The 27,973-nt window shown below is 37.2% G+C and overlaps 3 protein-coding genes across 3 annotated transcripts; 1 reads left to right on the plus strand and 2 right to left on the minus strand.

Annotated features, from left to right (window-relative positions):
- Nucleotides 1–3,218: 3,218 nt before the first annotated feature.
- Nucleotides 3,219–7,716, minus strand: LAC14 (laccase 14). The gene is made up of 6 exons (XM_023674415.2): nucleotides 7,583–7,716; nucleotides 7,313–7,464; nucleotides 6,128–6,372; nucleotides 5,474–5,602; nucleotides 3,593–4,540; nucleotides 3,219–3,517 (listed from the first exon to the last, which is right to left on the minus strand). Exons 1-6 carry the CDS (start codon nucleotides 7,697–7,699, stop codon nucleotides 3,381–3,383), a joined length of 1,728 nt encoding a protein of 575 aa, XP_023530183.2. The 5' UTR covers nucleotides 7,700–7,716; the 3' UTR covers nucleotides 3,219–3,380.
- Nucleotides 7,717–12,796: 5,080 nt separating this feature from the next.
- LOC111792572 (7-deoxyloganetin glucosyltransferase) lies at nucleotides 12,797–15,336 on the minus strand. Its single transcript, XM_023674080.2, has 2 exons — nucleotides 14,811–15,336; nucleotides 12,797–13,945 (listed from the first exon to the last, which is right to left on the minus strand). Exons 1-2 carry the CDS (start codon nucleotides 15,319–15,321, stop codon nucleotides 12,984–12,986), a joined length of 1,473 nt encoding a protein of 490 aa, XP_023529848.1. The 5' UTR covers nucleotides 15,322–15,336; the 3' UTR covers nucleotides 12,797–12,983.
- Nucleotides 15,337–23,493: 8,157 nt separating this feature from the next.
- On the plus strand, nucleotides 23,494–27,809 carry LOC111794007 (BAG family molecular chaperone regulator 7). Its single transcript, XM_023676108.2, has 3 exons — nucleotides 23,494–24,325; nucleotides 25,889–26,179; nucleotides 27,337–27,809. The coding sequence occupies exons 1-3, from the start codon at nucleotides 23,627–23,629 to the stop codon at nucleotides 27,565–27,567; spliced, it is 1,221 nt and encodes a 406-aa protein (XP_023531876.2). The 5' UTR covers nucleotides 23,494–23,626; the 3' UTR covers nucleotides 27,568–27,809.
- Nucleotides 27,810–27,973: the final 164 nt, after the last annotated feature.

The raw sequence follows: 27,973 nt of genomic DNA on the forward strand, positions 1-27,973 counted from the left end.
GTTTATGTAAGCAATATCTAAGTCCACATTTGTAAAAATTGTGAGTGCTAAATGTGACACCCGAGTAAAAGAGAGGTACATGAATGAATCAAGACCACATTTGAATGAGAGCGACCACGAGGATAAAATGACTAAGAAAGACTTAAACTCAATCAATTCTTGTCAATATCCGCTCACTACCCATACCAATAAGGTGCATCTTTTTGGTGGCTCAATCATAAGAACTTCATAATTAAGTGTGTTTTGCTTGAATCAATTCTAGGTTGGGTGACTCCTGAAATTTTTACTAGGATGCATTTGAGAGTTGGTCTGAGAGATAATCTTCACTCTTAGAAGCAAGAAGTAACGTAACCATGTTGCAAGAATGCTGAGGCTTTCAGGTGCCAATACTGACCATGGATCAAACTTAAAGAGAAACGATCCTGATCCGAATGCTGAGCTTTTAGCCTTTTGATGATTTATATAAATTGTAACGTCCTATACCTAGGATTCAGCATTTGAGGTCGGCACCTGATGACTTTGATATTTCCACAAATTCTTCTAGCAAGCGGCATACTAAGAAAATTTTCAGGTCACCCAACATAAAATTGTTCCAAGTAAAATACGCTTATCCATGAAGTTCAATGGTTAAGGCACCAAAAAATAAGTTGCACATTATTTGTAAAGATAGTGACTTTCAATTTTTTAAAGCCTTTTAAGATAAGGTCTCGATTAATAACTTTTTTCCTAGAAACTCTATTAATGCTGAATTGGTACTAAATTTGGTTGATTTCTTAAACCATCAACCTGTGGCATAAACATTTAGGTCACGTAACCAATTGAGAGATTACTAAATAATGAAATCATTCGGGACTGGAATTTTACTCCTTGAAATCATACAAAAATATCGACGGACCTATTGATGTTACAAATCGATTTTTGAGGTTGTGGAAGACAGGATGTGACTAACAGACTATGTTTAAAACATTCAACATTACAATCCGTTCCAATGTAAAAACGTGTACACATGCACATATGTTCAATTTATTCTTAAAGGAGGGAATAGGATGGGGTACAAAAGATGTGAATAATGTGTCAAACCACAGAAACATGAGGACAAGACAAAAATCTCGAGTCAACACTCTTCTTTGGCTACTGAGCTTCCGAGCACCCTCGCCTCGACCATCAACAACATGCACTTGGATAAGAGAAGGTAGAAAGAGTTGAGTATATAAATATATCCGCACAATTTACTTGTACGCTCTTATTACATCCTTAACCTAGCAGGAGACCAAAAGGGAGTGAAAGAAATTGCATATTGCAAAATTAAAATTTCTTCTGAAGAAGACGAAATTGATCAAGGACCAAGCAAAGTTGATATTAGAGAGCAACGTGTAGATATTATCACCAAGACCCTAGGAAGGGTTACATTTGCAAACATGCAAGAGTTGCTCATAGTAAAAAATCCCGAATAAAGTCAAGTTGAGAGAGAGATTGTGCTAAATGTGCTCGACTTACTAAAAGAAGTTATTTGTTGAGTAATTTTAGGAGAATTATTAGTGTTATAACTACTGTTTTCGGGTAAAAATTGATCGTTGTGATATCCCACATTGTTTGGGGAGGAGAATGAATCACCTTTTACAAGCGTGTGAAAATCTTTTAAAGCCTTGAGGGGAAGAAAGTCCAAAGAGGACACTTGATATGAACCACGACCAAGGAATTTCCATACCTCTTGATATGAACCACGACCAAGGAATTTCCATACCTCAAGGTCCAATTACAAGGACGAGAGCCAAGAAGCTACAACAAGCCTTATACAGTTATATTCAAGTTATGGTGAGGTCATCAAAGGAAATTCTAGAAGACGTTGGAGACCTTCAAGACAGAGATAAATTAAATGCACTTTAAGTTGCATTTAATGAACTCCGCTGAATTTATCAAATAGTCTAAGGATGACTAATAAGCACATTTTATTATTTACATTATTTAATTATAGTTTAACTATTTGTTGTCATATTTAAGCTAGTTTTAAATATATGAGTTTATGTTATACTGTAACACGTCATATTTAAGCTAGTTTTAAATATAGGAGTTTAGGTTATATTGTAACACACATAGGTTACTATATTCCACCGTTAACTAGCCATTTTAATATGGAGGTTATGAGTATTTCTCATTTACTAGCCTATTTAATTTTGGAGTTATGTATCACATAGGTTAAGGTTTGTAAAGACTATATAAACCCTTCTTTTCTTTGATTAGAGATCAGATTTTGGAATTAAGAATAGAATTTCTATTTTAGCTTTGTTGAGAGCTAAACTTTCTTTGCAAATTCTTGTGTTTAGAACTTGCATGTAGAGTCATTCAAGTGGTATTGATCAAACCTCTTGTGGAGTGATTCGAATCACGAGTTTAGAAACGAGTTTTCTTTACTCTTGATCTTGATCATCAAGGTAATCCGTTCCATACTTTCCCTTGGGTTGATTTCCATATCAACATTATCTGCTAGCGGTGGACTTGGGCCATTATTAAAACCTTGAGGGGAAGCTCGAAAGGGAAAGCCCAAAGATGACAATATCGGCTAGCGGTGGGCTTGGACCATTGAAGACGTATGTACACATTATTCACGAAAAAACATTCCCTACTAATTAAATGTGAGACTTCTTTTCCAACAAGTCTTGGTAAAGCATTATAAATCGTGTTGTTGAGCACCAATATGGTGAAACAAGATGCAACATTATGTTTCAAAAACATTAGCTAAGAGTAGAGGCAAGGCTAAGTCCTTGAACTTGGCATAGAGTAGAGATAAGTTGGTAGAGTCGCTATCGAAGAAAAATACACTTAAAGGCGATATTTATGGCAGAGTAAAGTTGGTTTAACACAAAGTGAAACTTGATTGAGGATGAAAGAACATTACCTACGATCCAACAAATCCATAAAGACAAGTGAAAAAGTATAAGATTGTTCATGATCGTGTGTAAGTCAATGCTGCACGGTTAAAAAATCTGACCATGAAACAATGCAAATCGAAATAGACAACGAGAGGAGTCATGATGCTAGGTGCTTCTATTGCAACAACGAGGTTGAGGCTTCTAGGGTTGTTGTGACGGTGAGGTTAAGGCTATCAATACAACGACAAAGCAACTATTTCAAAAACGATAACGCTACTATAAAATCTTGTTTCTCCAACACTAACTGATAGAAGAATGTAGTTCGATCATTCAAGTTCCAACTACAAGTACTCAAACAATGACTATTTCCTTTTTCACGAGGAAAAAATGAATACACAATTGTCCATCTCAACCCAATGAATCAAAATAGATACTCACACAAATAGAAATTCGAACAGTCACTTCACAAATACACGATCACTATAGAAACAAATGAAAAGTAATCTTAAACTAATGGTAGCATTTAGGCAAATCATGTGGAGGACGAACAATTTTTTGATCACGAGCATGCCCATTCTTCACTAAGAACACCATACTCATGCCCCATACTTGGTGACGCTCAAGGTGACAATGCATCAACCACATACCTACATGATCCGAAGTAGTAACCTTTTTAATTTTCACACGAACTTAATTTAAATACAAAATCTTGAAAGACATACCTGGATTATTCGCCTTGAATCTAATAGCAACCCATCCATTCTTTGGAACTCCAACCGTTGTTTCCTCCGGTGGGTCAACGAGATTATACCGTTTCGTGTCGGTTTTCGGGTCGAAATTCCCAAACCCCCATCCAACAACGTAAAAGCTATAACCATGCAAATGAACCGGATGATTATCACTAGCAACCACATTGGTACCTTGCAAGACAAGCTCCACACTAGCATTATACTCCAAAACCATAACCCTAGTCCCGAACGAAGTAGACAGAAAAGCTTCCGGTATAACCTCGGCCGTGTAGTTAAATTTCCTCGTCGGGTTTTTCGGGAAATCCTTCGTAAAAACTCCAGCGACATTGTAGTAATAAGCTTGAAGCAAAGAGAGTGATGGAGCTACAAAGCTCACATTGTTAACACTTGCAGCAAACCTCTTCCCAAATGCTCCAGCACAAGGCTTTTTAGTAGAGCAATTCAATAGATTCACAGATAAAGTGAAAAGCAAACGAGTATCGATTTTCAACGGAACATCAGCTCGACGACCGTTGATCGTTAAGCTTCGGAATTGTTTCGTGAAATCCGTCGATGCTTCGGTTCGATCATATGGAGGCAATGTTGGGAAATAATGGAATGTTGGAATTGAAGATTTTGTTGAGTACTTGAGAATGGCTGTGGCTGTGGTGTTGTCAAAGCCAGCACCAAAGGCACTTGAGTATGATCTTGTGGCCATAAAATAGGTGCCTGGGGCTTGATTTGCAGTGATCAAAAGGTCCATGGATTGGCCTGGTGTGATCATTATGTAATTTGTTTTGATTTGTTTCATGTAGATTCCATCTTTCCCTACTAAGATCATCTCATGCTTTGCAATTGCGAAGAACAGATCTTCGTCCATCACTGCATTAATCATTCGTAGAAGATATGTTTTTCCATGCTCCACTGTTAATTCAAATGTTCCTGTAACATTCAACAATTCACGTTCGTGGGTTGGATAGGTCAAGTTGAGACATTTTTAGACTCAATTCGATTGTTCGAGTGGTAAATTTTTATGAAACAATGAATCTAACTCAACGTAACTATTTTTTTTTTTTTTTTTTGTTTGGGTTGATTTGAGTTGTTCGGGTCATTTATTCACGTGGGTGGGTTGGATTAGCTCGATTTGACATTTTTAGACTCAACCCAATTGTTCAAGGGATTTTTTTTTTCAAACTCAAACATTTTTTATGAAACAATGAATCTAACTCAACCTAACTATAAAATTTTTTGTTTTAGTTGTTCGAGTCATTTATGTAAATACTCAAACCCACTGCTAGCACATATTGTCCTCCTTAGGCTTTAAAACGCGTCTACTAGGGAAAGGTTTCCACACCCTTATGAGAGTGTTTCGTTCTCCTCCCCAACCAATGTGGGACTCTCACAATCCACCCCTTTGAGGTCTAGCATCCTTACTAAGACACCGCCTCGTGTCTACCCCCTTCGGGGAACAAATCCACCCCTCTTCGAGGTCCAACGTCCTTACTAGGACACTGTCTCGTGTCTACCCCTTCGAGGAACAGTCCCCTCACTAACACATTATTTGGTGTCTGGCTCTGATACCATTTGTAACGGTCCAAGCCTACCTCTAGCAGATATTGTCTCTTTGGGCTTCCCTTTCGAGCTTCCGCTCAAGGCTTTAAAACGCGTCTGCTCGGGAAAGATTTTCACACTCTTATAACGGTGTTTCGTTCTCCTCCCCAACCAACGTGGGACTCATTTCAAATAAGTTCATAATCTAACAAAAATAGTACAAGTTGTATTAATCGTATTTTTTAGGTCATCGAATTTTTGTAAGAACGGGTAGTTTAAGAAATTAAAAAATTATAAAAAAAAAAATTGTAATTTAGTTTGTACCTTTTTTGGAACATGGATAAAGATATCCTGGCTGACCATTGATGGTATAGGCATCTGAAAGTATTGGTTCACCACCGCTTCTTTTTGCATTATCTGGAATTTCCATTACATCCTTCTTCCACCACTCACCTAAAAAAACAACTTAAATAATTACGTATTTACTCGAGATAAAAAATTCTAATCCCGATGACTCAGGCAAAGATAAAAAGCAGGTAAATATCGATCTAAAACATAGTTTAAAAATGGAAACGGAGAATATAATCCTTGTCTCCATTCTCGTCCAGCTAACAGTATCCCTATCCCTGTCTCGGCCTGCTAAAAAATTTTTTTATCAGTTATTTTTCTCTTTTCTAATATATTTTTAAAAACACACACGCTCATGCTCATGCACATGCATATACACACGTACACGCACACAAAAATGGAGATGGAGAATATTATTCTCGCCTCCGACCCCATTTAGTTAACACGGAGAAATTTCTCCCCACTCCCTAGTTCACTCTCCTATTTAGGAGGAGATTCTCTCGCTCTGTTCCTAACCGTCTCTACACGAATTAAATAAACATCTCTAACGGCTAATATGTATATACGTGACGTTCAGAAACCCGACAAAAAAATAATAATAAATAGGTAGAAAGGTAGAATAAGAATTACCAATAACAATTGGGATTTGTGCATGAGGTTTAGGGAAGGGATAGGTGCTTGGTGGGGCTGGGTAGATAATGAGAGGGCCATGGACCGTGGCTCGAGCCCAGCCGCTATGAGCATGCCACCATATGGTTCCCTCTTCATTGGTGAGTTGAACCTTGTAAGTGAACTTCTTGCCTGGTAGTATTGGACACTGAGTTACGTATTCAGGACCATCGTACCATGGATTTCTTACTTGTTTTACACCATGCCTACATAATCGATCATAACAGTTCACTACGATAATCTATGTCGAGAAAATAAAATATACATCGTGAAAGCTTATAATATACATTTTTGGTCTCTACGTTTCTATTAGATCTAATAAGTACCTCGTGTCAGAACTGAGAAATTTTATGGCTCGAATCTTTAGTATTCTTTTATTTATTACACGTGTCTACTATTTAGGCAGGATACTGTCACTCATTTTTACTAGGAAACGGAGGGGACTAAATAGGAATGGGATCCCCCGAAAGTGCTAATTCCCCCTTTTTTTTTTTAAGGAAAGGAGGATTCGAACAAAATCGATGAAACGGAGGAGTCGGAGTGAATGAAAAGGAAAAAATAAAAGATGAATTCCACTTTAAAAGGAAGACCCGTTTGAGAAAATTCTTATAATATATACTTTTGGTCTCTGAGTTTCAGGATGGATATACGATTCTTAGCATTTAGTCGAGTCTAAAGGATCCCTAGACCATTAATTAAGTAACCAGAACATGATTTAGTTGTTAATTGACTCGTTTGGTAAGCCAACCTCACCTTCCTTTAAAGTACAATAATTTGAAATTACTATATAAAAATGTTGTTAGGTTGGTTTGGGTTAGGTTGGGTTGAGATATTTTTTTTAGATCCAACTCAATTGTTCGAGATGTAAACTTTTTCAACCCGAACCGCTCTTATTAAATAATGAACCTAACCTAATTTAGTTTTTAGAGGAATCTATGAACTAATCGGATCCATAAAAATTTTATTTCTTTAAACTCAACCGTGATAAATTCATAACCTGAGCTAAATCGTACGGGTTCAGTTGATTTGATTTTCTACGTAGAAATTAAATTGGAGCAACAAAATAATAATAATTTTACATCAGACATATGATCAACGTAAGAACAATCCAAACAAATATTTTATTGAGAGCAAGAGAGGACTAACCAATGAAATGTGATATTATATTTTGACTTATTAATCACTCGAACGATGATTCTATCTCCCGTTCGAGCTTCCAACGTCGGTCCTGGAAACTTCCCATTTACCGTCAAGATATTCTTTGAGCTACAAAGCCGAGTGATTGGTCGTAACTTCACCTGTTCCAACACAATTCTCAATCAATATACAACCACAAAACTCCTCTTCGATATCGAGGTCAAAGTTCAAATCTCCTCCTCGTATATTTATGAACAAAGGGTATTCGAATCGACGTACCACAAAACTATGACGGTGAGTTTTTGCTGCCGAAAACGGAGCGAAAACGACGAGGATGCAACAAATGAGTAGCCATGAGAGCTTGGAGGTGAAGCCAATGGAACCTATCAAACCCATAAGACGTTTTGAGAGGTAAATTGTAGCAATGAATTTGATTGTGATTGTATAGGGCCAATGTGAAACCAAGTTTTTTTTTGCTTTTAATATCCTTCAATGTTATTACTTTTTATGATATCCTATAATTAATTCCAAATTAGCTTCAAATGGTATGTTATTATATATGATTCTCATCATCATTATCAAATTTTAACGTCTTCCTTCAAATTATTAACTCCTAGTAAGAAGAACGGCCCGATAAAAAATTCTATTTAGATCAGAAATGACTGTATAGAGAATCTCGTTCATCCTCGTCCCTACCCCGCTTAATATAAATATATATATATATATATATATATATATATATATATATATATATAAACAACTATTTACCGTAAAAATCGATAGAGATATATATAGTAGATAGTATATAGGGTAAGTGATTATATATGGTAAAACTATACAGAGTAGACTGAAATTATATATATATATATATATAACTATTTTCTTTCTATATATTATCAGTGGATATTTGAATTCATCGATATAAACCTTTTGAATTAGTCATTGTGTTCTTTATGTTCAATGAGTGTGTGTTGTTGTCATTTAGATCGAGTGTGTGCGTTATTGTGTGATCCTAACAGGTTCAATGTGTAGAAGGTTTGATGTGTATTCAAGATTAGCTATGAGCCGAACGTATTGATAATTTTTTTAATTCCCGACACAGTTATTGCCTATAATGTTTTGTTACCTCCTACCTAAGAAGTTTCATTTATACTGGTTTTAAATAGTGTTACGATAGATGTCGAAGTATTATAAAGCTAAAAACTATGTTGAAGATTTTTTAAATTATTAATGACTATGTTGTAATATCAAATTTTGAACTCTTAGGAATGATGTTAGTAGAACATTAGGGTGGTATTTTTGTTTATGGAATAAATTAATTTATTATAAAAATTATATCGAAAATTTTGCTTTTTTAAAAAAAAATATATATACAAGAAAAGATTTTCCACGATAATGAAAATAAAATAGGTGGTCGGAATACGACAAGTAAGGCTTCCTCATCTCTATCCTAACGTGTGACTACGAGGAAGAACAACTTAAGGAAAAATCTGGATTCGGTGCCTGTGACTTTGTGGATGAAGATATCGTTTTAGTTAAATTTGTAACGATTTATGATGGGTTATGCTCAAAATTTGAATAAGAATTCGAAATTTGGATTCAGTATCTAATGGCTCGAGCATTCTTCTGTATCCCCTGCAATATAGTCTCGTTACCTACTTTTCGCTTCTTAAGAGTGAAAACTATTACCACATACCAACACGAGTTCTTCCAATATTATTTTTTCTCACTCACATGCATTTTAGAAAAATTCCTAGGAGGTCACCTAATATAAAAACGCTTCAAGTAAAATACGTTTAACCATGAACCTCGCATATTCGGATCCACGCAGCAACCCGTAAGCCCACAACCCTCAACCTAGTCCACGTGTCTCTCCGCAACCCAAGGTCCAAACACCCATGACCCAAAACCCACAACAAACCCAAACCCCATTTTTCCATTTTGGGTTTATTTCCTACATTTTTTTTACCCTTTTGGAGTCGACTTTGGTACTTTTAAAGGCATTTGAGACGAGTATGATCACTTTTATAGGTAGACTAAGTCGATTGATGAGTTCTAATCCAATGTCGTGAACGAATAAAGGTTGACTTGGATTTCAAGGGACAAGTGTGGAATAGCTTCAAGGATACTCCAATTTAAGTTTCTCGAGTAAGTGGCTCTACTATCAACATAGTCGAATGAATTGAATGATGCATGAACGACACATGCTCTGTGACCCCTCCATGTGCCGTACTGTATTACTGAACTACTTTATGTAATGTTATGGCTCATGTATGTTACATTATTTCATTAACGGTGTGATATACTATGACTTGTGTTATGCTATGATATATCATGCACGCCATGTTAGCATGATTATTTTCAAGCATGTGAAATGTTGATACGCCAAGAATGTATTCATGAAAATGTTTATGAAAGAACTATTGTATAATCTGCATATTATATGATTCGTAGCTACGAGGACCTCATACATTTTTGTGTGTCATTTATATTGGGATACTTACTTCCTCATTATAATTAGTACGGACGCGTACCTTACGACATTTATTGTACACGTCACACTAAGTACTACACATCCAAATTTAGCCTAGACCGGAATTCAGAGTTCAAGGCTAAGAAAGGAAATGATTGTTTTTGAAAGGATAGGTCCGTCTATGATTGCTTGTGTACCCCAATAGTAGAGTATTTCTTAAAATACTCAAGCCACTTGTTACTCGTACTTTTCAGGTAAAGACAAGACATCTTTGCACAGATGGCGACGTCGCCGTAAGGCTATTGGATTGAAGTTATGATAGATGCATCTCAGGTAAAGATAAGTCAACGACATCGTTTTGAAATGTTTTTGAAGATTTTTTCGCATTTCGTACAAATTCTCAAGAATCAAGTTTGCGTCATTTATGACCCACAAGAAATTGTGATCACAAAAGTCAACATAGTTAGTAATACTTTCTTTTTTTAATGATAACTCAATGGCATCACGCACGAAAAACGTAGAACGAGACATCATCGTTTTGGTTACTTTAACAACGAAGCCTTGAAAAGTTTTTAAGTTTCTAGTTTTCAAATTGGCTACGGATCTAAGTGGGTCGGGTTGAGTTTTTATAGACGAAATAATAAACTCAACCTAACCCTAATTTTTTTAGTTGGATTAAGTTAGTTCGAGTTGTTCGAGTCCTTTATTAAAAAATTTGTTCTTAATAAGACTATAATTCTTGTTCTTACTTTACATGAGTATTTCGACATATCTCGACTCTTGTGGAAACCTTCCCCTAGCTAACGCGTTTTAAAGCCTGAGGGGAAGCCCGAAAGGAAAAGCCCAAAGAGAACAATATCTGCTAGCGGTGGATCTGGGTCGTACACGTACATTTCAAAATATAATTTAAAATCTCTCACACATTCCCAAAAATAAAAAAAATAATAAAACCATAAGGTAAAGAATGGGCAATTTTAATATAATTTAAAATCTCTTCCCACCTCTAACTTATTCTCTTAAAAAATTAATCTCGTTATTTTAACTATTCTCAATAGAAAATTAAGGTCGTTACAAATGGTATGAGAGCTAGACACCGAGTTGTGTACCAGCGAGGACGTTGGGCCCTAAGAGGGTAAATTGTGAGATTCCACATTAGTTGGAAAGAGGAACGAAACATTCTTTATAAGCGTGTGGAAACCTTTACGTAATAGACCATTTTAAAATAGTGAGACTGATAGCAATACATAACGAGTCAAAGCAGATAGTATCGATTAGTGGTGGGTTTGGACTGTTACAAAAAAAAAATGTCTATATTAATCTCCACGTGTATTTTCCATTCATCAATTTATATAATAATAATAAAAGGCCGACTTGATATTTTTTCTAATTAACTTTAGTTAAAAAGTAGAAAATAGAATATTTTTATAATACTTTACTTTAAAGGTAACGTGATAACATTTTATTTATCGAGAATCGAAAGATAATATTGTTGAACGAACATTTTTAGATCAAGATTCTTAAGATCTTCAAAACTAAGTTGCTTGAATTATAATTTAATCGAGTAACGACAAATAAAATGTGACATGTTTTCTTGGAATTTACAACTTTGAATTAAAAATCAATCAAACCCTTTTGTGAATTTACCAAAATACCCCCATAAAGAAATAAATTGATGCCACATGCTATGATTTGAAGAGGCCATACTTTTGAGTAATATCTAAAAACAAAAAAAAAAAAGGAAGAAAATTCCACAAGAAGTTTGGAATTATTGAACCAATACTAAATAAACGTCGTTATCAATGACCCGACCCTCGTTTCACAACCTTATATACTTTGAAGGGACGGGCGCCTAATGCATCATGGGATAAGAAATTTCTCGAAGATAGGAAATGAAATTAGTGGCAGATATCGAGACGTCTCTATTTTTTAGTCTCTTTAGACGGTAATGTTTCCGAATATATATTGAAATGAATTACAGATCTTAATTTAATGTTTCAAAATAAATATATAAATATTTTTTACTAAATAAAAATTTGAATAAACGATTCGAATAATCCTAAACAAACTCTTTTCACATCTAGAGCCGGAAACAGGCAGATTCTCGTAACGATTCTCTAACTAGGAGCATTTTCTTATCTTCTTTGCACGAAGCTCTGTAGAACTCGAAAGCTCGATTAAGCAATATTGCGTGAGTGAAGAAGGAATATCTCAGAGCTAGGGATGCGAGACGGGGGAATGGAATATAGGTTGAAGATGGAGTTTCTGTTTGTAAGCGGGATGCGAGCAATGCCTCTTTTGTGGCTTGTTCGTCCTACCTTGAAATTTAACCTAGTTCTGTAAAAATAACGGGAAGAATTGCTCAGATACCAGTAAGTGAGACTTATTGAAGTCGTGTTATAAATGACTTCGCTAAACTTGTTGATGACCAAGGTGAAATTTCAACTTCTTCTAACTCTCGTTTCATTGAATCCCGTACTTTTAGGATTATTTTGTGTCGTTCTAACCTAATCTATAACCTATAAATATAGACCAACAATTCAGGACTGACCATTACGACTTTCTTCTTAAATAATCAATTTTGTTCATAATCTCTATGTATTTCCTTTCCATTAATCTTTTTTAAACCATGCAAGATATTATAACATAGAACTTATGGATCTTAAGAGCACTTTTATGTTTGTCAAGTCGTTTGTTCTTCTCGAGGATTAAAATATCATTTTTAATTGTTCTCGAAAGTTTAATTTTATGAATATGTTAATAACATACTATATCAACGAGATACTCGTGTCCATGATTCATATTGAGTACATTATAATTAAATTTACTATAACTCATCAATTTCAGGTTTTGGGTCGACTAACTAGTGAGTCAATACGGTATTTGACCAGAACGTCTTGTGCTCGAGCTTCTGGATGTTCATTTTCTTGTTAATATCGATTTTCACAAATCTTCTACTTATGGGTGTACACGGATTGAGTTGGATAGAAATTTTGGACATTCGATTTTTCAGGTTAACTCGATTGATGACCTAAATAGAGTTTACTACCTAACTCGAAAAATTTCGAGTTGGGTTGGGTTATCTTCTCACAATAAATGTTACATTGATAACCAAAGTCGCATAAAATTCAAATATCAAATATTTACAAGTCACGACACATTACTAACATTTGATACAAATATCAAATCTTCTTAATCTTCATAACAATCTTAAAAGTCGGGTTTGATTACATTGATCATCTTATTCGATAGAAGAACTTCGTTAATAACTCGATCCAAATGTGTGCACGACGAACCACCAATCTTGCAAGCCTCCTCGGCCTTCCTCTTCCACTCCTTAGCATTTTTCTTCATGGTTTCACCCTTTTCCCCTTCCATCAATTCTCTCACAAGCTTCTCGACTTCATCTCTCTTCACATTGTTATCAATCTCCATCCCGTTTCCCCACTCGGTATTACAATAGCGACAATTCGTCTGTTGCTCAGCAAAAAACGGCCACGAAATCATCGGTACACCGCTCACAATACTTTCCATCGTCGAGTTCCATCCACTATGTGTCAAAAACGCTCCAATCGAACCATGCTTCAAAACCTCCTCTTGGTTACACCAATGAGCCAACATACCTCTTTCTCTTGTCTCTTCCAAGAACTCTAGAGGCAACATCGCTGATTTCCCTTCCACAAGATCAGGTCTTGTAATCCACAAGAACGGCTTCTTGCTATTTGCAAGTCCCCATGCAAACTCAATCAGTTGCTCTTCGTTCATCACCGTGATACTTCCAAAGTTCACGTACAACACGGAGTTGGGTTCCTTGGAATTCAGCCACTCGACACACTCAGATTGCTCGTTCCATAGATTCGAACGGATATCCTTGACTTTCTCGTCCTCAATCAGCTCGGAAACCAAGGAATTGATTGGACCAATTGGGTAAATGGGAGGAAGCTTGGAAGAAAGTGATTCCAACACGTGATGCTCAAGTGAATCAAATGTGTTTATAATTATTGCATCAGCTTTAGGGAGAGCATCACATTGTTCAATGAAAAAGTTGAGCATTATGTCATTTTCATCGGTTGTTCTAATGAAACTTGGGATATCTCTTAGACGAATTCTTTCCATCGGTGGAATCCATTCGATCGTTGTTTCTAGATCTCCGTTTATCATAAAGTTTTTATCTGTAAAAAGAATATTCCAAAAAAAAAAAAAAAAAGAATCAAAGAATAAATAAGGATATCAATTTTTTTTAAGAGCGGTAGATAGAGATATTTATTTAGCCTATAAAAATTATGGCTGAGAATGAAAGAGAATCCCGAGAGAGAATCCTTATCAACAAAATGAGACGTGGGATATTAATTATATTCCTTTTTCCATCTCGAACTCCGACCCATCTCCGCTTGTGTATATATATATATATAGGTAAAGAAATAAAGAGATAACAAAAATTAAGTGTGAAATATTATTAATATTAAAATTTAAGTTTATAGAAATTATTTTAAACTCAAATATTATTAGATTTGTTATGATATTTTACCTTTTAAACTAGAGTTTATGCTCAAAATGGACAATATTATACTATTGTGGAGAGTCGTGTTCATAAAAAAAAATGGTATCAGAGTCATACCCTAAACTTCGTCGTACCAATAGATTGGTAAATTCTCAAATGTCGAACAAAGGATTCCAAAAGAAAACAAGTCAAGTCTCTTCGAAGGCATAGTAAAAAATAACTAAGACTCCAAAAGGATTCAAACCTTGATTAAGGGGAGGCATACTTTGTTCGAGAGGAGGTGTTGGATGATGAAAATCCCAAATCGACTAATTTAGGGAATGATCATGGGTTTATAATCAAATAATACTCTCTCCATTGGAAAAGTCCAAAGCAAAGTTACGAGAGTTTATACTCAAAGTAGACAATATCATACGAGAAAAAAAAAAAAAAAAGACAATATCTACTGACAGATAATATTGAGCTAACAGATCTTCGATTCAAAAAAATGGTAGATGTTAATGAATAAAATTTTAACCAAAAGAGGATGTTGATACCTTTAAGAGGCACAATGCCCTGTTCAACGAGCTTTCTATACTGCATATATCCAAGGCACCCACAAGCACTCGCCGTCCAAAAAATGGCGATGGGGATCCCAAACTGACGTGCAGCCAAGACGGTGAAAGTCATGACACCATCACCAACAACACAAGACACAGGCGGCATATGGCTTGAATTGATCTCTGAAATCAGGCTGCAAAGTGGAGCCAAGCAATTGCGGGAGGTGGAGTAGCAAAGCGATGGCACATCTTGTGTGGCGTCCTTCACCTCCGACGTCGGCAGCCCGTCCGGGATGGTTCTGAACTGAAAGTCAGGCAAGCCATCGAGGGAGTTGGGGCCTCTGGCTTTGAGGTGCCGCTTGTGGTTGTATTCTGTGTTGACGAAGGTTATGTGGAAGCCTTTGTTGTGGAGGAGCTTTGCTAGCTTTAGCATCGGACTTATGTGGCCTTGTGCTGGATATGGGATGAAAATGGCATGAGGTTTCTCTGCCTTGTAAAGCGAACCCATTGCTATCTTTCTTTTGGGTTTGCTCTCTCTATCTCTTAGGGGTGCGTTCTTTTATAGAACGAGGAAATGGGTTCACGTGGAATCGAGAAATTTTTTAGAAATGATTTGAAGAGTCAACTACAATGAACTGATCATTTTGTGTCAAACCTCACATCAATTGGAGGGGAGAACGAAACATTTTTTTTATAAGGGTGTGGAAATCTCTCCTAGTAGACGCGTTTTAAAATTCTGAGGTTGACGGCGATACGTAATGGGCCAAAGTAGACAATATCTACTAGTAGTGGGCTTGAACCGTTACAAATGGTATCAGAGTTGAAAACGACAATATGTCAGCGAGGATATTGGCATTTAGGGGTGTGGATTGTGAGAATCCACACTGATTGGAGAGAGGAACGAAATGTTTATTATGAGGGCATGGAAACCTTTTCCTAGTAGACGCATTATAAAACCGTGAGGTAACGGTGATACGTAACAAGCTAAAACAGACAATATCTACTAGTGATGAGCTTGAACGGTTATAAATGGTATCAGAACCAGACACCGAGCGATGTGCCAACGAAGAAGCTCAACCCCTAAAAGGGTAGATTGTGAGATCTCACACCAATTGGAGAAGGGAACAAAACATTACTATATCAACAACGAGCCAAAGTGGACAATATATATTAGTGGTAATTAGGTCTGGGTTGTTACAAATGGTATCAGAGCCAAACATCAGGCAGTGTACTCGCGAGAACGCTAGCCCACAAGGAGTGGATTGTGAGATCTCACACGATTTGAAGAAGGGAACAAAATATTACTTATGAGGGTGTAAAAACCTTTCCTTAGTAGACGGTGATATGTAACGGACTAAAACGGACAATATCTACTAGCGGTGAGCTTGGACTGTTACAAATGGTATCAAAACCAAATATCGAGCGGTATGCGAGTGAAGACGCTGGACCCCTAAAAAGGTGGATTGTGAGATCTCACACCAGTTGGAAGGTGGAACAAAACATTTCTCATGAGTGCGTGAAAACTTCTCCCTAATAAACATATTTTAAAGCTGTAAAGCTAAGGCTGACGGCAAGGCGTAATAGCTCGGTGGGTTTAGATTCATAGGTTGTAAACCAACCACTATATTATAGCGGCATTATTATTGAATAGTTTATTATTTTTGCTATAATTGAAGTGTGAAATTACATGTTGAGAGCTGATTTTGTTGGTTTGCTATGGAAGGGTGTTAGGGTAAAATTGTAAATTTGATAAATACGACCAAGACAGATCATTGACAAATCATTGTAGACCATATGGCTCGTCTCTTGGAACAATAAAGAAAACAAGCCAAAAAACATGTGGACATTTTTTAGAAAATGACAAAAAATTCTATTTAAAGAAATTTATGTTCTAAATAATTACAAAAATCTTTTTATCCCAATAATTGAAATATTGTGGTTGTGTTAGTCCGTGTTCGGTCCACAACTTGAAGTTAGTCGTGTCAAGTAAAATATCATAGCTTGAATATTCATTAGAGTCGGGAAATGCAAACACGTTCGTAAAAATATCATGACATGACTTGGGCTTTCCTTTCAAGTCCGTGCAGGGTTGAATGTGTAGTACTTCCTACACACTGTCCACGCATGCATGGACCCATCAGACGGGCTCGTATACATGCTCACATTGCTAGACACCACAAAGGAAAAGGACCCATATAATATAAATATCGTAAGGTATGCTTAATACTAGTCATAATGGAAAAGTATCCCGATGCATATGACACACAAAAATGCATGAGATTCCTAGAGGCAAGTTAAACGTCCATTCATTCGTAACATAACGAGTCTATCTTATCATATCTTTCGTACTTAATTTACATGGCAGGGTGTATTGAGGTTTACGCGTCATAGATTACATAATAACATTATAACATAACTTGTAACTTTGTATAGCATAACAGTTATCATCATGACACGTGCAGGGGCCACGAGGCACGCATCATTATACATCATACAATTCGTCCAACCAAATCAACAGTAGAGTTACTTACTCGAGTAACTTAAGTCAGAGTCGCTAATTTATCTTTGGAGCTAGTTTGAATTTGTCCCTTGACATTCAAATCAACCTATGTAGGTCTCCGACACTGAGTTAGTATACACTGAGCAGCTTAACCTACTCAAACCACGTTTTCATTTTCCGACCTAACAATACGGTTATTTACTGAATATTTCTTAAAATACGCAAACCACGTGGTACTCTCATTTTTTAAGTAAAGGTCGGGAATTTATGTATGGATGATGACATTGTGGTGACGGCGATGAGTCTAAATCGATCTCGATTATTGTATGCCATTGCCGCCGGAGCCATTAGGTTACCCATTGTCCTCGACCTGTTGTCTTCTTCCTTCGTCTTCTGCTACCTACTGCAGCCGTACTGTGATTCAACGTTGTCACCAACTTTGTTTTGTTGTTTTTTTTTTTTAATTTTTGGGCTGCAGCTGTACTGCCTCCTAATTATTGTCACTTGGGTGTGACATGAGAAAAAGGTCTAAAATAGTACTAATTTATATCATAGCGACACGAGAAAATGTCTAAAATCATAATAATTTATATCGTAAGTGTTGAAAATTGTCACGAATATCTAAGTCAGTAATCTTTTGAATTCATAAATACTTTTGGTACAACCCCGTTTCGATTCATGAATCTAGTTCATTTCTCGTGTTAGTGTCCATTTGTATAGAGGCAATCGGGAGGAATTTTGTGAGACTCTGTAGTATGAAATTATAAGAGATACACTTGTAAACACTTCGGATTATAGTGATCGGTTGCTACTCGTGTACATAAGAGAATTTATTTTCTTCGGATCAATTAAATTTTTGTGTCTCTTTGCTTATTTCTGTTCGTGGGTGTGTGAGTACAATCAATCTTACTTTCGTTTCCGCTACAACACTACACAATCAAAGAAGCATCGTCTTTTAATCACATTGCTCGTGACGACTGCCTTCCATTTTCGGTAACCTCCAAAAAATTCTCTTAGAATGCATGTAAATAGACAAAATATCTTAGAATGACTCATACCGTGAGCTAGTCTTCACTCATAATAAACAAGAAGTAGGTAACGCGATCATGTCACATCGTCCCACAATCATAAATTAAAATTATATTAAAATTGACTCACCTAATTTTATATAAAATAATTAAAATTAATTAACCTAATTTCGCATATAATAATCTAATTTTATATAAAATAATTTAAACTAACTAGTGATCCTCCCGGGATTATTATTATTATTTTTTTTTTTAATTTTTTTTTATTATTAGTTTATCATCATCATTATTATTATTATTATTATTATTATTATTATTATTATTATTATTATTATTATTATTATTATTATTATTGGACAGTAGAATAGAATATGAATTATTTTTTAAAGTAGTTAAAAATAATATTTTAATTAGTTTATAAAGAATTATTAGTCAACAGATTCCCATAAGAAAATTAATTTATTTTTTGCTTTATTGTAAAATCATTAATTAAAAATACAAAAGTAATACACATTTAAATAAAGTAGTTTTGGTGCATTAAATAAAAAATTAGAGAAAAATCAATTGCAATCTGACAGCTGTCAATACAAAAATTTAACTAACAATTATATTAATTTATATACTTATTCATATTCTATTTAAAAATGTCCCGATGGCTCGACAACTTATTCTCGAGCATCTTTGTTAGTCTTTTCTAATCGACCTCGAGCTTGTTGATTAATTTAATCTCAAATATGGCGATATCAATGATGACTCATTATTTCGATGAACGGATCACTACCAACCTTTAACGATCAAGACAAACCCTTTCATTTTAAATTCTTTAATTCGGAATGAATCAAGTCTATTTCATCCATTAACAATTGTTACGAAATCACACATTCATCGAGAAAAATTATAGTAGGCAATAGCTGGGTTTTAGCTAAGGGCATGTTCGATGTCACGGTCATGCTTGTCCAAGATGTGTTGTTTGTGGTCGCATGTTGAATGTCCCAGTTATGCTTGTACATGACGTGTTGTCTGTGACCGCATGCTCGTTCCAAACCTTTTTTACATGCTTTCATGTTAGATAAGTTTTTACTATTTCATGTTGTGTCAATATGGGGTGTATGATCGTTCATCAAAATCATATCTACACCCGCAAGGGCTAAAATGCCCCAAAATGTACTACAGGGAGACGTGACTAGTTGTACATTCTTCTTACCTGGGTTATATGCTATCAAGGTCGTTGTTGTTGCCTACTCACTTTTAGCTTATAACATTACTTTCTTTAAATTATTTTCAACGTATTTCCTCGCTCACGTTTTCTAAAATATTTCTCTCAAACGTGACCCCAGACTCGAGCATATGTCGATATTGTCCGCAAAGTCTGAATTTCACACAGCTGACTTGGTCGCTTGGTTAGAACAAATGTTGCACAATCACGGTCCCATTGTCGCAAGAGTGCTATTGTGACACTCGACATGTCGTACCACATACCACGAGAGTATGTGGATCGTATTCTTCAGCAAACTGTAGGGAAGACAAGCCACCATTGCCGCTCGTGACCCCTCCAATTGACATAGGGTGTGCTTCATTCCATGCATTTGCACCGGGATCGTACCGCCAGACACATCTCATGGCCGAAGCACAACCACAAAATGGAGTCCCATCACTTGATATTTAAAATTTTAAAGTCCAGCCACCCTACAACCAGTATAGTATAATATGTAACTTCTCTTCTTTCGTCCGTCCACGAAACTATAAAAGTAGAGAAATGGGTGGCTATCTAGTAAGAATCATTTTGGTTATAATTAGTCAATGCGGGACTCCCTCCCAACAATCTTCCCCTCGAACAAAGTAAATCATAGAGTCTCTCCTGAGGTCTATGTAGCCCTCGAACAATCTCCCCTTGATTGAGGCTCGACTCCTTTCTTTATAACCCTTGAACAAAGTACACCCTTTATTCGACACTTGAGTCACTCGACACTTGAGTATTCTATTGACATGACTAAGTTAAGGGCATGGCTCTGATACTATGTTAGAAATCACGAACCTCCACAATGGTATGATATTGTCCACTTTGAGCATAAACTATTAAGACTCAATGTATTGTGGGAACTCTAGCTAGAATCAACGGATAAGATATCTCATCAGGAAGGCTGGAAATCAGTGTCTGGTTTTCCTCCCAATAATTAAACATCAATTTATCCTTTTGCAAGTTTCAACAGCAACAAAGTCATCGGGACAGCCCAAAAATATTTAGGCTCGAAATTACATATAATGGAATTAGCTTACAACAGCAGCTTTCAAGCAACTATTGGCATGACACTACATGAGGCTTTGTATGGGAAATGGTGCAAGACTCCATTATGTTGGGACGAAGTAGGGGAACGAGAATTGTTGGGTCCTGAATTAATCCAAGTTACCAATGAGGCGGTGCAAAAGATTAGAGCAAGAATGCACACCTTGCGGATGTAATACGAAGGGGCCTAGAATTTGAGGTGGGTGACATGGTATGAGTAGTGCGCATTCTTGCCCTAATCTTTTGCCCCTATGAAAGGTGTTCTAAGGTTTGGATGGAAAGGCAAGTTGAGTCCACGCTTTATCGAACCCTTTGACATCTTAGATCGGATTGAACCCATTGCGTACAAATTAGTCCTTCCACTGTCCCTCTCTGTGGTGCATACATGTTCATGTGTCCATACTTCATAAGTATCAGACCAATCTCACACATGTGACAGACTATGAGCCCCTAGAAGTGGCAGAAGACTTGAGTTACGCACCAAGGACATCGCTTTTGTCAAAGCGTTGTGGAGAGGAAGCCACGTGGGAACGGGAGGATGAAATAGGGGAGAAATACCTATGTGATATAGATTAACATAGGTGAAATTAAACGTTGAAACATAGTTTCGAAACAACTATAGAGTAATTAGGAACTTCAACCAAGGACAACCAAGTAAGTGACCTTATTGTTGAAGTTCGATAATTGAATGATGTATGACGGTGTATGCCTCGTGGCCCCTAAATGCACCATATTATTTTATGCTATGCTTATGTGTTCTACGTAATGACATATGATGTTATGCTATGTTTGCATGTGATATCCTTTACACCATGTTGTGAATGAAATGAAGTGTTATGTATGTCATTTTATGTCTTGCCATGTAAAGCTATGTAATAGATTATGGTAAGATTGTCATGTATACATGATGCACATACGTAATATGTCACAGATGAAAGGAGGAAGTGAATTATCTTAATGTTATGCTATGAATGTAAACCATGGGACCTTATGTATGTATGCATGCATGTATGTATGTTAAGTGTATTAGGATACTTCCCCGTTATGTTTGGTTAGTACGGACACGTACTATCGATATTTATGTTCAACATGATATCATGTCGGTCTTTCCTTTTCTATCCACCGTGTCTTGTGTTAACGCGTTGTCCCCAACCAAGCCAAACCTAGGGGTATGTATACAAACTCGCCTAGTGGGTTCCTGTGCGTGTGCATGGGCAGTATGTGGGAAAGTATCACACATCCAACCCTGCCCGAAACTGGAAAGAGTCAAAGACCATGTTACGGTTTTAAACGATAGGTCCCATTATTATATGTGTGTGATTGTATTACTAACTCCAACAGTAGGGCGACTTATTGAGTATTTCTTAAAATACTCAAGTTATATGCTATCCTTGTATTTTTTAGGTAAAAAATAAAATTCTCCTGCACGGATGACCGTGAATACTGGAATGACCATGGAAGTCAAGACAGAACAGTAGTATGTATCAAATTTCATTTAGGAGGGGTTTATTTCATTTTTCATTATTTTTTTTAAATTAAATGGGTAACTCATGACTTCCTTCGAAATATTTTATTTAAATTTTCGTATATATTATTGGAAGGTAATTATTACTGCCATCCTTAGGCTCACCAAATTCACCTTGCATGGTAATTATTTCCTTTCCAAATCTTTTACTCTCAATCAATTCTCTTCATGATTATTACTGCCATCCTTAGGCTCACCAAATTCACCTTGGAAGGTAATTATTTCCTTTCCAAATCTTTTACTCTCAATCAATGGAAGTTTATTAAAAGGTTAATTAATAAAAATATTATAAAATCTTTTACTCTGAAGCTTTCAATGTTAGTATGGGTCATTATTGATATAACAGATCAAAAGAAGTTGAACGGGACGAACTGGAATTGACATGTGGCAACACACGGCCACACAAGCTTTCTCACGTGCTAAAACAAGTAATTTTCAATGTTAGTATAGGCAATATTGATAGAACAAATCAAATGAAGTTGAACAGGATGAGCTGAAATCGCCACGTGGCAACATGCATCCACACAAGCTTTCCTACGTGCTAAAGCCAATAATTTTCAATGTTAGTATGGGTCAATATTGATATAACAAATTAAAACAAGTTGAACGGGACGAACTGGAATTGCCATGTGGCAACACGTGTCCACACAAGCTTTCTCACGTGCTAAAGCCAGTAATTTTCAATGTCAGTATAGACCAATATTGATAGAACAGATCAAAAGAAGTTGAACAAGATGAGCTGAAATTGCCACGTGGCAACATGCATCCGCACAAGCTTGCCCACGTGTTAAAGCGAGTAATTTTCATTGTTAGTATGAGCCAATATTGATATAACAGATCAAAAGAAGTTGAATGGGAAGAGCTGGAATCGCCACATGGCAACATGCATCCACACAAGCTTTCCCGAGATGAGCTGAAATTGCCACGTGGCAACATGCATCCACACAAGCTTTCCCACGTGCTAACGTCAGTCATTTTCAATGTCAGTATAAGCCAATATTGATAGAATAGACCAAAAGAAGTTGAACGGGACAAACTGGAATTGCCACGTGACAGCACGTGTCCACACAAGCTTTCGCACGTGCCAAAGCCCTCGGTCTCACGTGCCTCACGCGTCTTCAACCCTGCAATCTCCCGCTTCCTTGCTCGAACTAGTTTGTCTAGTCCCATGAGTTAAACGAACATTTTAATTAACAAAATAAATAATAAATTTGGATTTTTATAATATTAATGGTTTGGAAAAATATACTTTTCAAAATTTACGAAAAAGTACTTGAATTAACCTGATATTACGAATTTCCCTCCCTCGATCCTTTCAAACCGTCGTCTTCTTCCTTCTGCTCCTCAGTGGAAGCCCACCGTTGCAGACTCTCCACCGAAACCAACTCGAACCTTTCAGACCCATTTTCTTCGACTTCACTTTCTCCTCCATTAAGCTTCCTCAGTTCTCACTGATTCTTCTGATCCATTGAAACCATGAGCAAATTCAGCAGATTCCATCTCATTGAGCCCTACTACAGCCATTACCCTTCTCTTCTACTCACCGAGGCCGAGACCTCCATTGTCGTCCCCAAACCTCTCTCATTCCCCGATGTGGAAGATTTCGATTTCGCCTTCGACTTGTTGAGCCATTCTCGTGTTGGACCTGCCGCGTTTGACGTTTTCGATTCCTTCACCGATCTGGTTCAGATCGACGAGGCGCCGTCGTTTTCTTCGTACAGACGGATTCGGAGAGTTGAGAGATCGAGAGATGAGGTTTTGTTGAGGAAGCTGAGTGACAGAGTTACTCAGCTCGAGTCGCGGATTGATCGGCTGGCTAGTGCGAGGTTTAGCAGGTATGGCGACCAGAAGTACACATGGACGAAGGAAATCAAAGGAGTGGAGAAGAACAGCGTCGATCGGAAGTATAAACTGGTAGCTGAGATCAAAGATGGGAAGAAGAAGAACGAGGGCAAGAATGGCGGGGTTTTGCAGAACTACAAGTGGAGTGCTGAGATTAAAGGGAAGAACGAGAGGGATCCGGTCCGGAAGTACACTGTGGAGGTCTCGACTGGAAATGGAAGTGAGTGTACAGAAAAGGAGGAGAAGAAGAAGAAGGGGAAGAAGGTTGGGGATGAGACGCGTGTGGTTGAGATTGAAGACTCCGATGATCATGGAGCTGTCGTTTTAAGACAGGTATTGACATTAACTTGATCAGTTTGTCATTGTAGTTCCAAAATCTGGTGGAATTTGTAGGATTTTATCTTGATCATTCATGTCTTCTCTGTAAATTGGTATGATTATATGAACATGATACAGTGTAGAATACAGTATGATTTAGGATGGGGAGGGGGAAATGAAGCAAAATGAGGTGGGTTGACTATTTGCTTGAGTTTGGCTTGTCTTTTCAATGGAAGTTTTAAACTAGAAAAGGGATTCATCTCCTGTAAATGCATATTTGGAAAGTACGTATTCATTCAATTTGAAGAGATTTAGATCTACTACTGTAGGGCGTAGGTTGCACTGAAAAGCCATATAGAAAGGAAAATCCTTCCTTTAGGCCCGGATACTTTAAGATTGTAACATGTGAGATCCCACGTCGGTTGGAGAGAAAAAACGAAACATTCCTTATAAGGGCGTAGAAATCTCTCTCTAGTTGACGTGCTTTAAAAACTATGAGGCCAATGACCATACCTAACGAGTAAAAGTGGACAATATCTGCTAGTGGTGGGCTTGAGCTATTATAAATGGTACTAGAGCCAGACCAGGCGGTGTGCCAACGAGGATGTTGACACCCAAGGGGGGTGGATTGTGAGACTCCACATCAGTTGGAGAGGAGAACGAAGCATTCCTTATAAGGGTGTAGAGGTGGATTGTGAGATCCCACATCAATTGAAGAGGATAACGAAACATTTCTTATAAGGGTGTGGAGGTGGATTGTGAGATCCCACATCAGTTGGAGAGGAGAACGAAGCATTCTTTATAAGGGTGTGGAGGTGGATTGTGAGATCCCACATCAGTTGAAGAGGAGAACAAAACATTCCTTACAAGGGTGTGGAGGTGGATTGTGAGATCCCACATCAGTTGGAGAGGAGAACGAAGCATTCCTTATAAGGGTGTGGAGGTGGATTGTGAGATCCCACATTAGTTGGAGAGGAGAACGAAACATTCCTTATAAGGGGTAGAAATCTCTCTTTAGTAGACGTGTTTTAAAAACCTATACGTAACAAGTCAAAGCAGACAATATCTGCTAGCAGTGACTTTAGACTTGGAGATTTGGTAGAAGATAGAGTTTGCAAACCACTTCGAGACCCCACTTATGATTGATTAGGTTAATAATTCAAGAAATAATGCTTTGATATGCAAGTTTCTACATACTTCAAAGTCCATCAATCATAATAGAACTCAACTCCATGTTTAAGTTTCCAAGTTTACAGTTTCAACTCTGTTCTATATCAAATATTGGAAACGTTGCAGCAAAATGGCTATGTTGAACATACCAAGAATAGAAGCTTTTGTGGGGAAGGAGCAGGGGAGGAAGTTAGATGGTGTGTTCTAAGAGCATAAGGGAGGGTTGAGTGTGTTTAGAAGAAGGAGGTTGTGTTTCTTGTTTGCTTTTGTTATTAAGAACGAGCGAAAACGAAACGTAAGTACATCATTTAGCGATGTCTCGACTCTCTTGTAGCATCTTAATTTCATGCTTTACTGTTAAAGGAAATATATAGGGAACTTACAGATTTTGTTTTTTATGGTTATAAGGCATTTGCCAAGAGAAGTAGAGTTATTGAAAGTAAGAAGGGTAAGAAGAAGGAGCTGTGTCCTCAAGATGCAGCTATTATCATTCAGATAAGCTTTAGAGAATACCTAATTCACAGGTCAAAGGTTCTCCGTGCTCTTAGAGATCTGTCAGTTGCCAAGACAAAGTTGAAGGAGCTCAGGGCATCCTTCAATAACTATGCTTACTGTAAGCGGCTAGCTTGGGATGCAGAGGAGCGCCAGAGGTTCACTGAAAAGTTAATTGTCTTGCTCCTCACTGTTGATGCTATTGAGGTTAAGATCTCTCTCTTTCTCTCTTGTTTCTATTAGTGAATTAAAATGTGAAATATATGTTTGTTCATCAATTACATTGTGCCTGTGATAATCTTAATTTCTTTTGAAACGATGATTTTCATTATGCAAAACTATATTTACTTTTAACTTGTAAGATGGTTTACTTCAACTCGCATGGATCAGGATTGACAATTATATTGGGTTGTCTGATGTAACAGCCCAAGTCCAGTCCTATTTGGGCTTTTCCTTTCGGAGTTCTACTCAAGATTTTAAAACGTGTTTGGTAGGGAGAGTTTTCTACACCCTTGTAAAGAAGGTTTAGTTCCTCTCTCCAATCGATGTGGGATCTCACAATCCACTCCCTTTGGAGTCCGGCGTTCTCGCTGGCCGACCACCCGATGTCCACCCCCTTCGTGGCTCAGCATCCTCACTGACAAATTGTCCCGTGTCTGGCTCTGATGCCATTTGTAACAGCCCAAGCCCACCCCTAGTAGATATTGTCATCTTTGGATTTTTAGTTTCAGGCTTCCCCTCAAGGTTTTTAAAACGCATTTGCTAGGGAGAGGTTTCTACCTCGGTTATGGAAATCTGTACATAATCGAGGTGGGGAACGAAGCATTCCTTACAAGGATATGGAAATATGTACACGTTTTAAAACCTTGAGGGGAAGTCGGAAACGGAAAGTCCAAAGAGGACAATATCTGCTAGCAGTTGGTTTGGACTGTTACAAATGGTATCAGAGTCATGCACTGGACGGTGTGACAGCGAGGATGCTTGGCTCCCAAGGGGGGTTGGGGGATGGATTGTAAGATCTTACATAGGTTGGAGAGGATAACGAAATATTTATTACAAGGGTGTGGAAACAAACCTCTCCCTAGTATACGTATTTTAAAATCTTGAGAGAAAGTCCGAAAGAGAAAGCCGAAAGAGAACAATATTTATTAGCGGTGGACTTGAGCTATTACATGCCTAACGTCTGTTTTAATTTCAAGCTTGAGTCTGTCATATGAAGCTTCAAGCACAAACACGAACCTTTCTGTTAAATATGAAAGCTTATATCAATGTGATTACCGCACATTTCAAAGAAGTGTTATTAACTTATTCAGTTGATTCTTTGATAAATATACAATAAGGATTGCTACATTGCATTTTTTTAGGGAGTTGATTTGATGGTGCGAACTGCAACGAGGTCGATGATAATCGAGCTAGAGGCCATGCTTGACGTGGTCGATCCCCAACCTGCTAAAAGGTCGATTTCCTTTCGGAGGAGGATGTTCGATATGCCCAGTCAAAGCATCAATGAGGAAATTGCAGCTGGTGTAGCCGAGGTAGTCGAGATGATTGATCAAGCAGAAAACAACGTCAATGCTCATGAGCCCTCTGAATAAAGTGACATGATATCGTTTCGAGTCAGAGGTTTGTTTTAGAAGATCGACGAGATGTAAGCCTTTGGCACGTTTCGATCTAGGACGGAGCGTTTGATTATGCAGTTCTAACGTTCTTCAGTTTAGTTGTGAATTGTCTTCCAAATGCTTATGCTTCTTCATCTTTTGCTTGTAATCTGTCAGAACTATATTTCCCCTATGGATTGTATCTATGTGATATGAAACCTCTGGACCGTTCCTCTCCACGCTCGTTTATTCAAATTCTACGACTCGAATTGACTTGACCTAACCTGAATTATAGGAGTTGAGTCGGATTAGCATTTCGGGTTGGGTTGAGTTAATTTTTTTTGAACCCGAGTAGATTCAGTTTGGATTCAAGTTTATGAGACAAATTTTGGGTTGATCTGAA

The sequence above is a fragment of the Cucurbita pepo genome, chromosome 4 (assembly GCF_057944985.1).
Source record: "Cucurbita pepo subsp. pepo isolate OVF chromosome 4, ASM5794498v1, whole genome shotgun sequence".
NCBI lineage: Eukaryota > Viridiplantae > Streptophyta > Magnoliopsida > Cucurbitales > Cucurbitaceae > Cucurbita > Cucurbita pepo.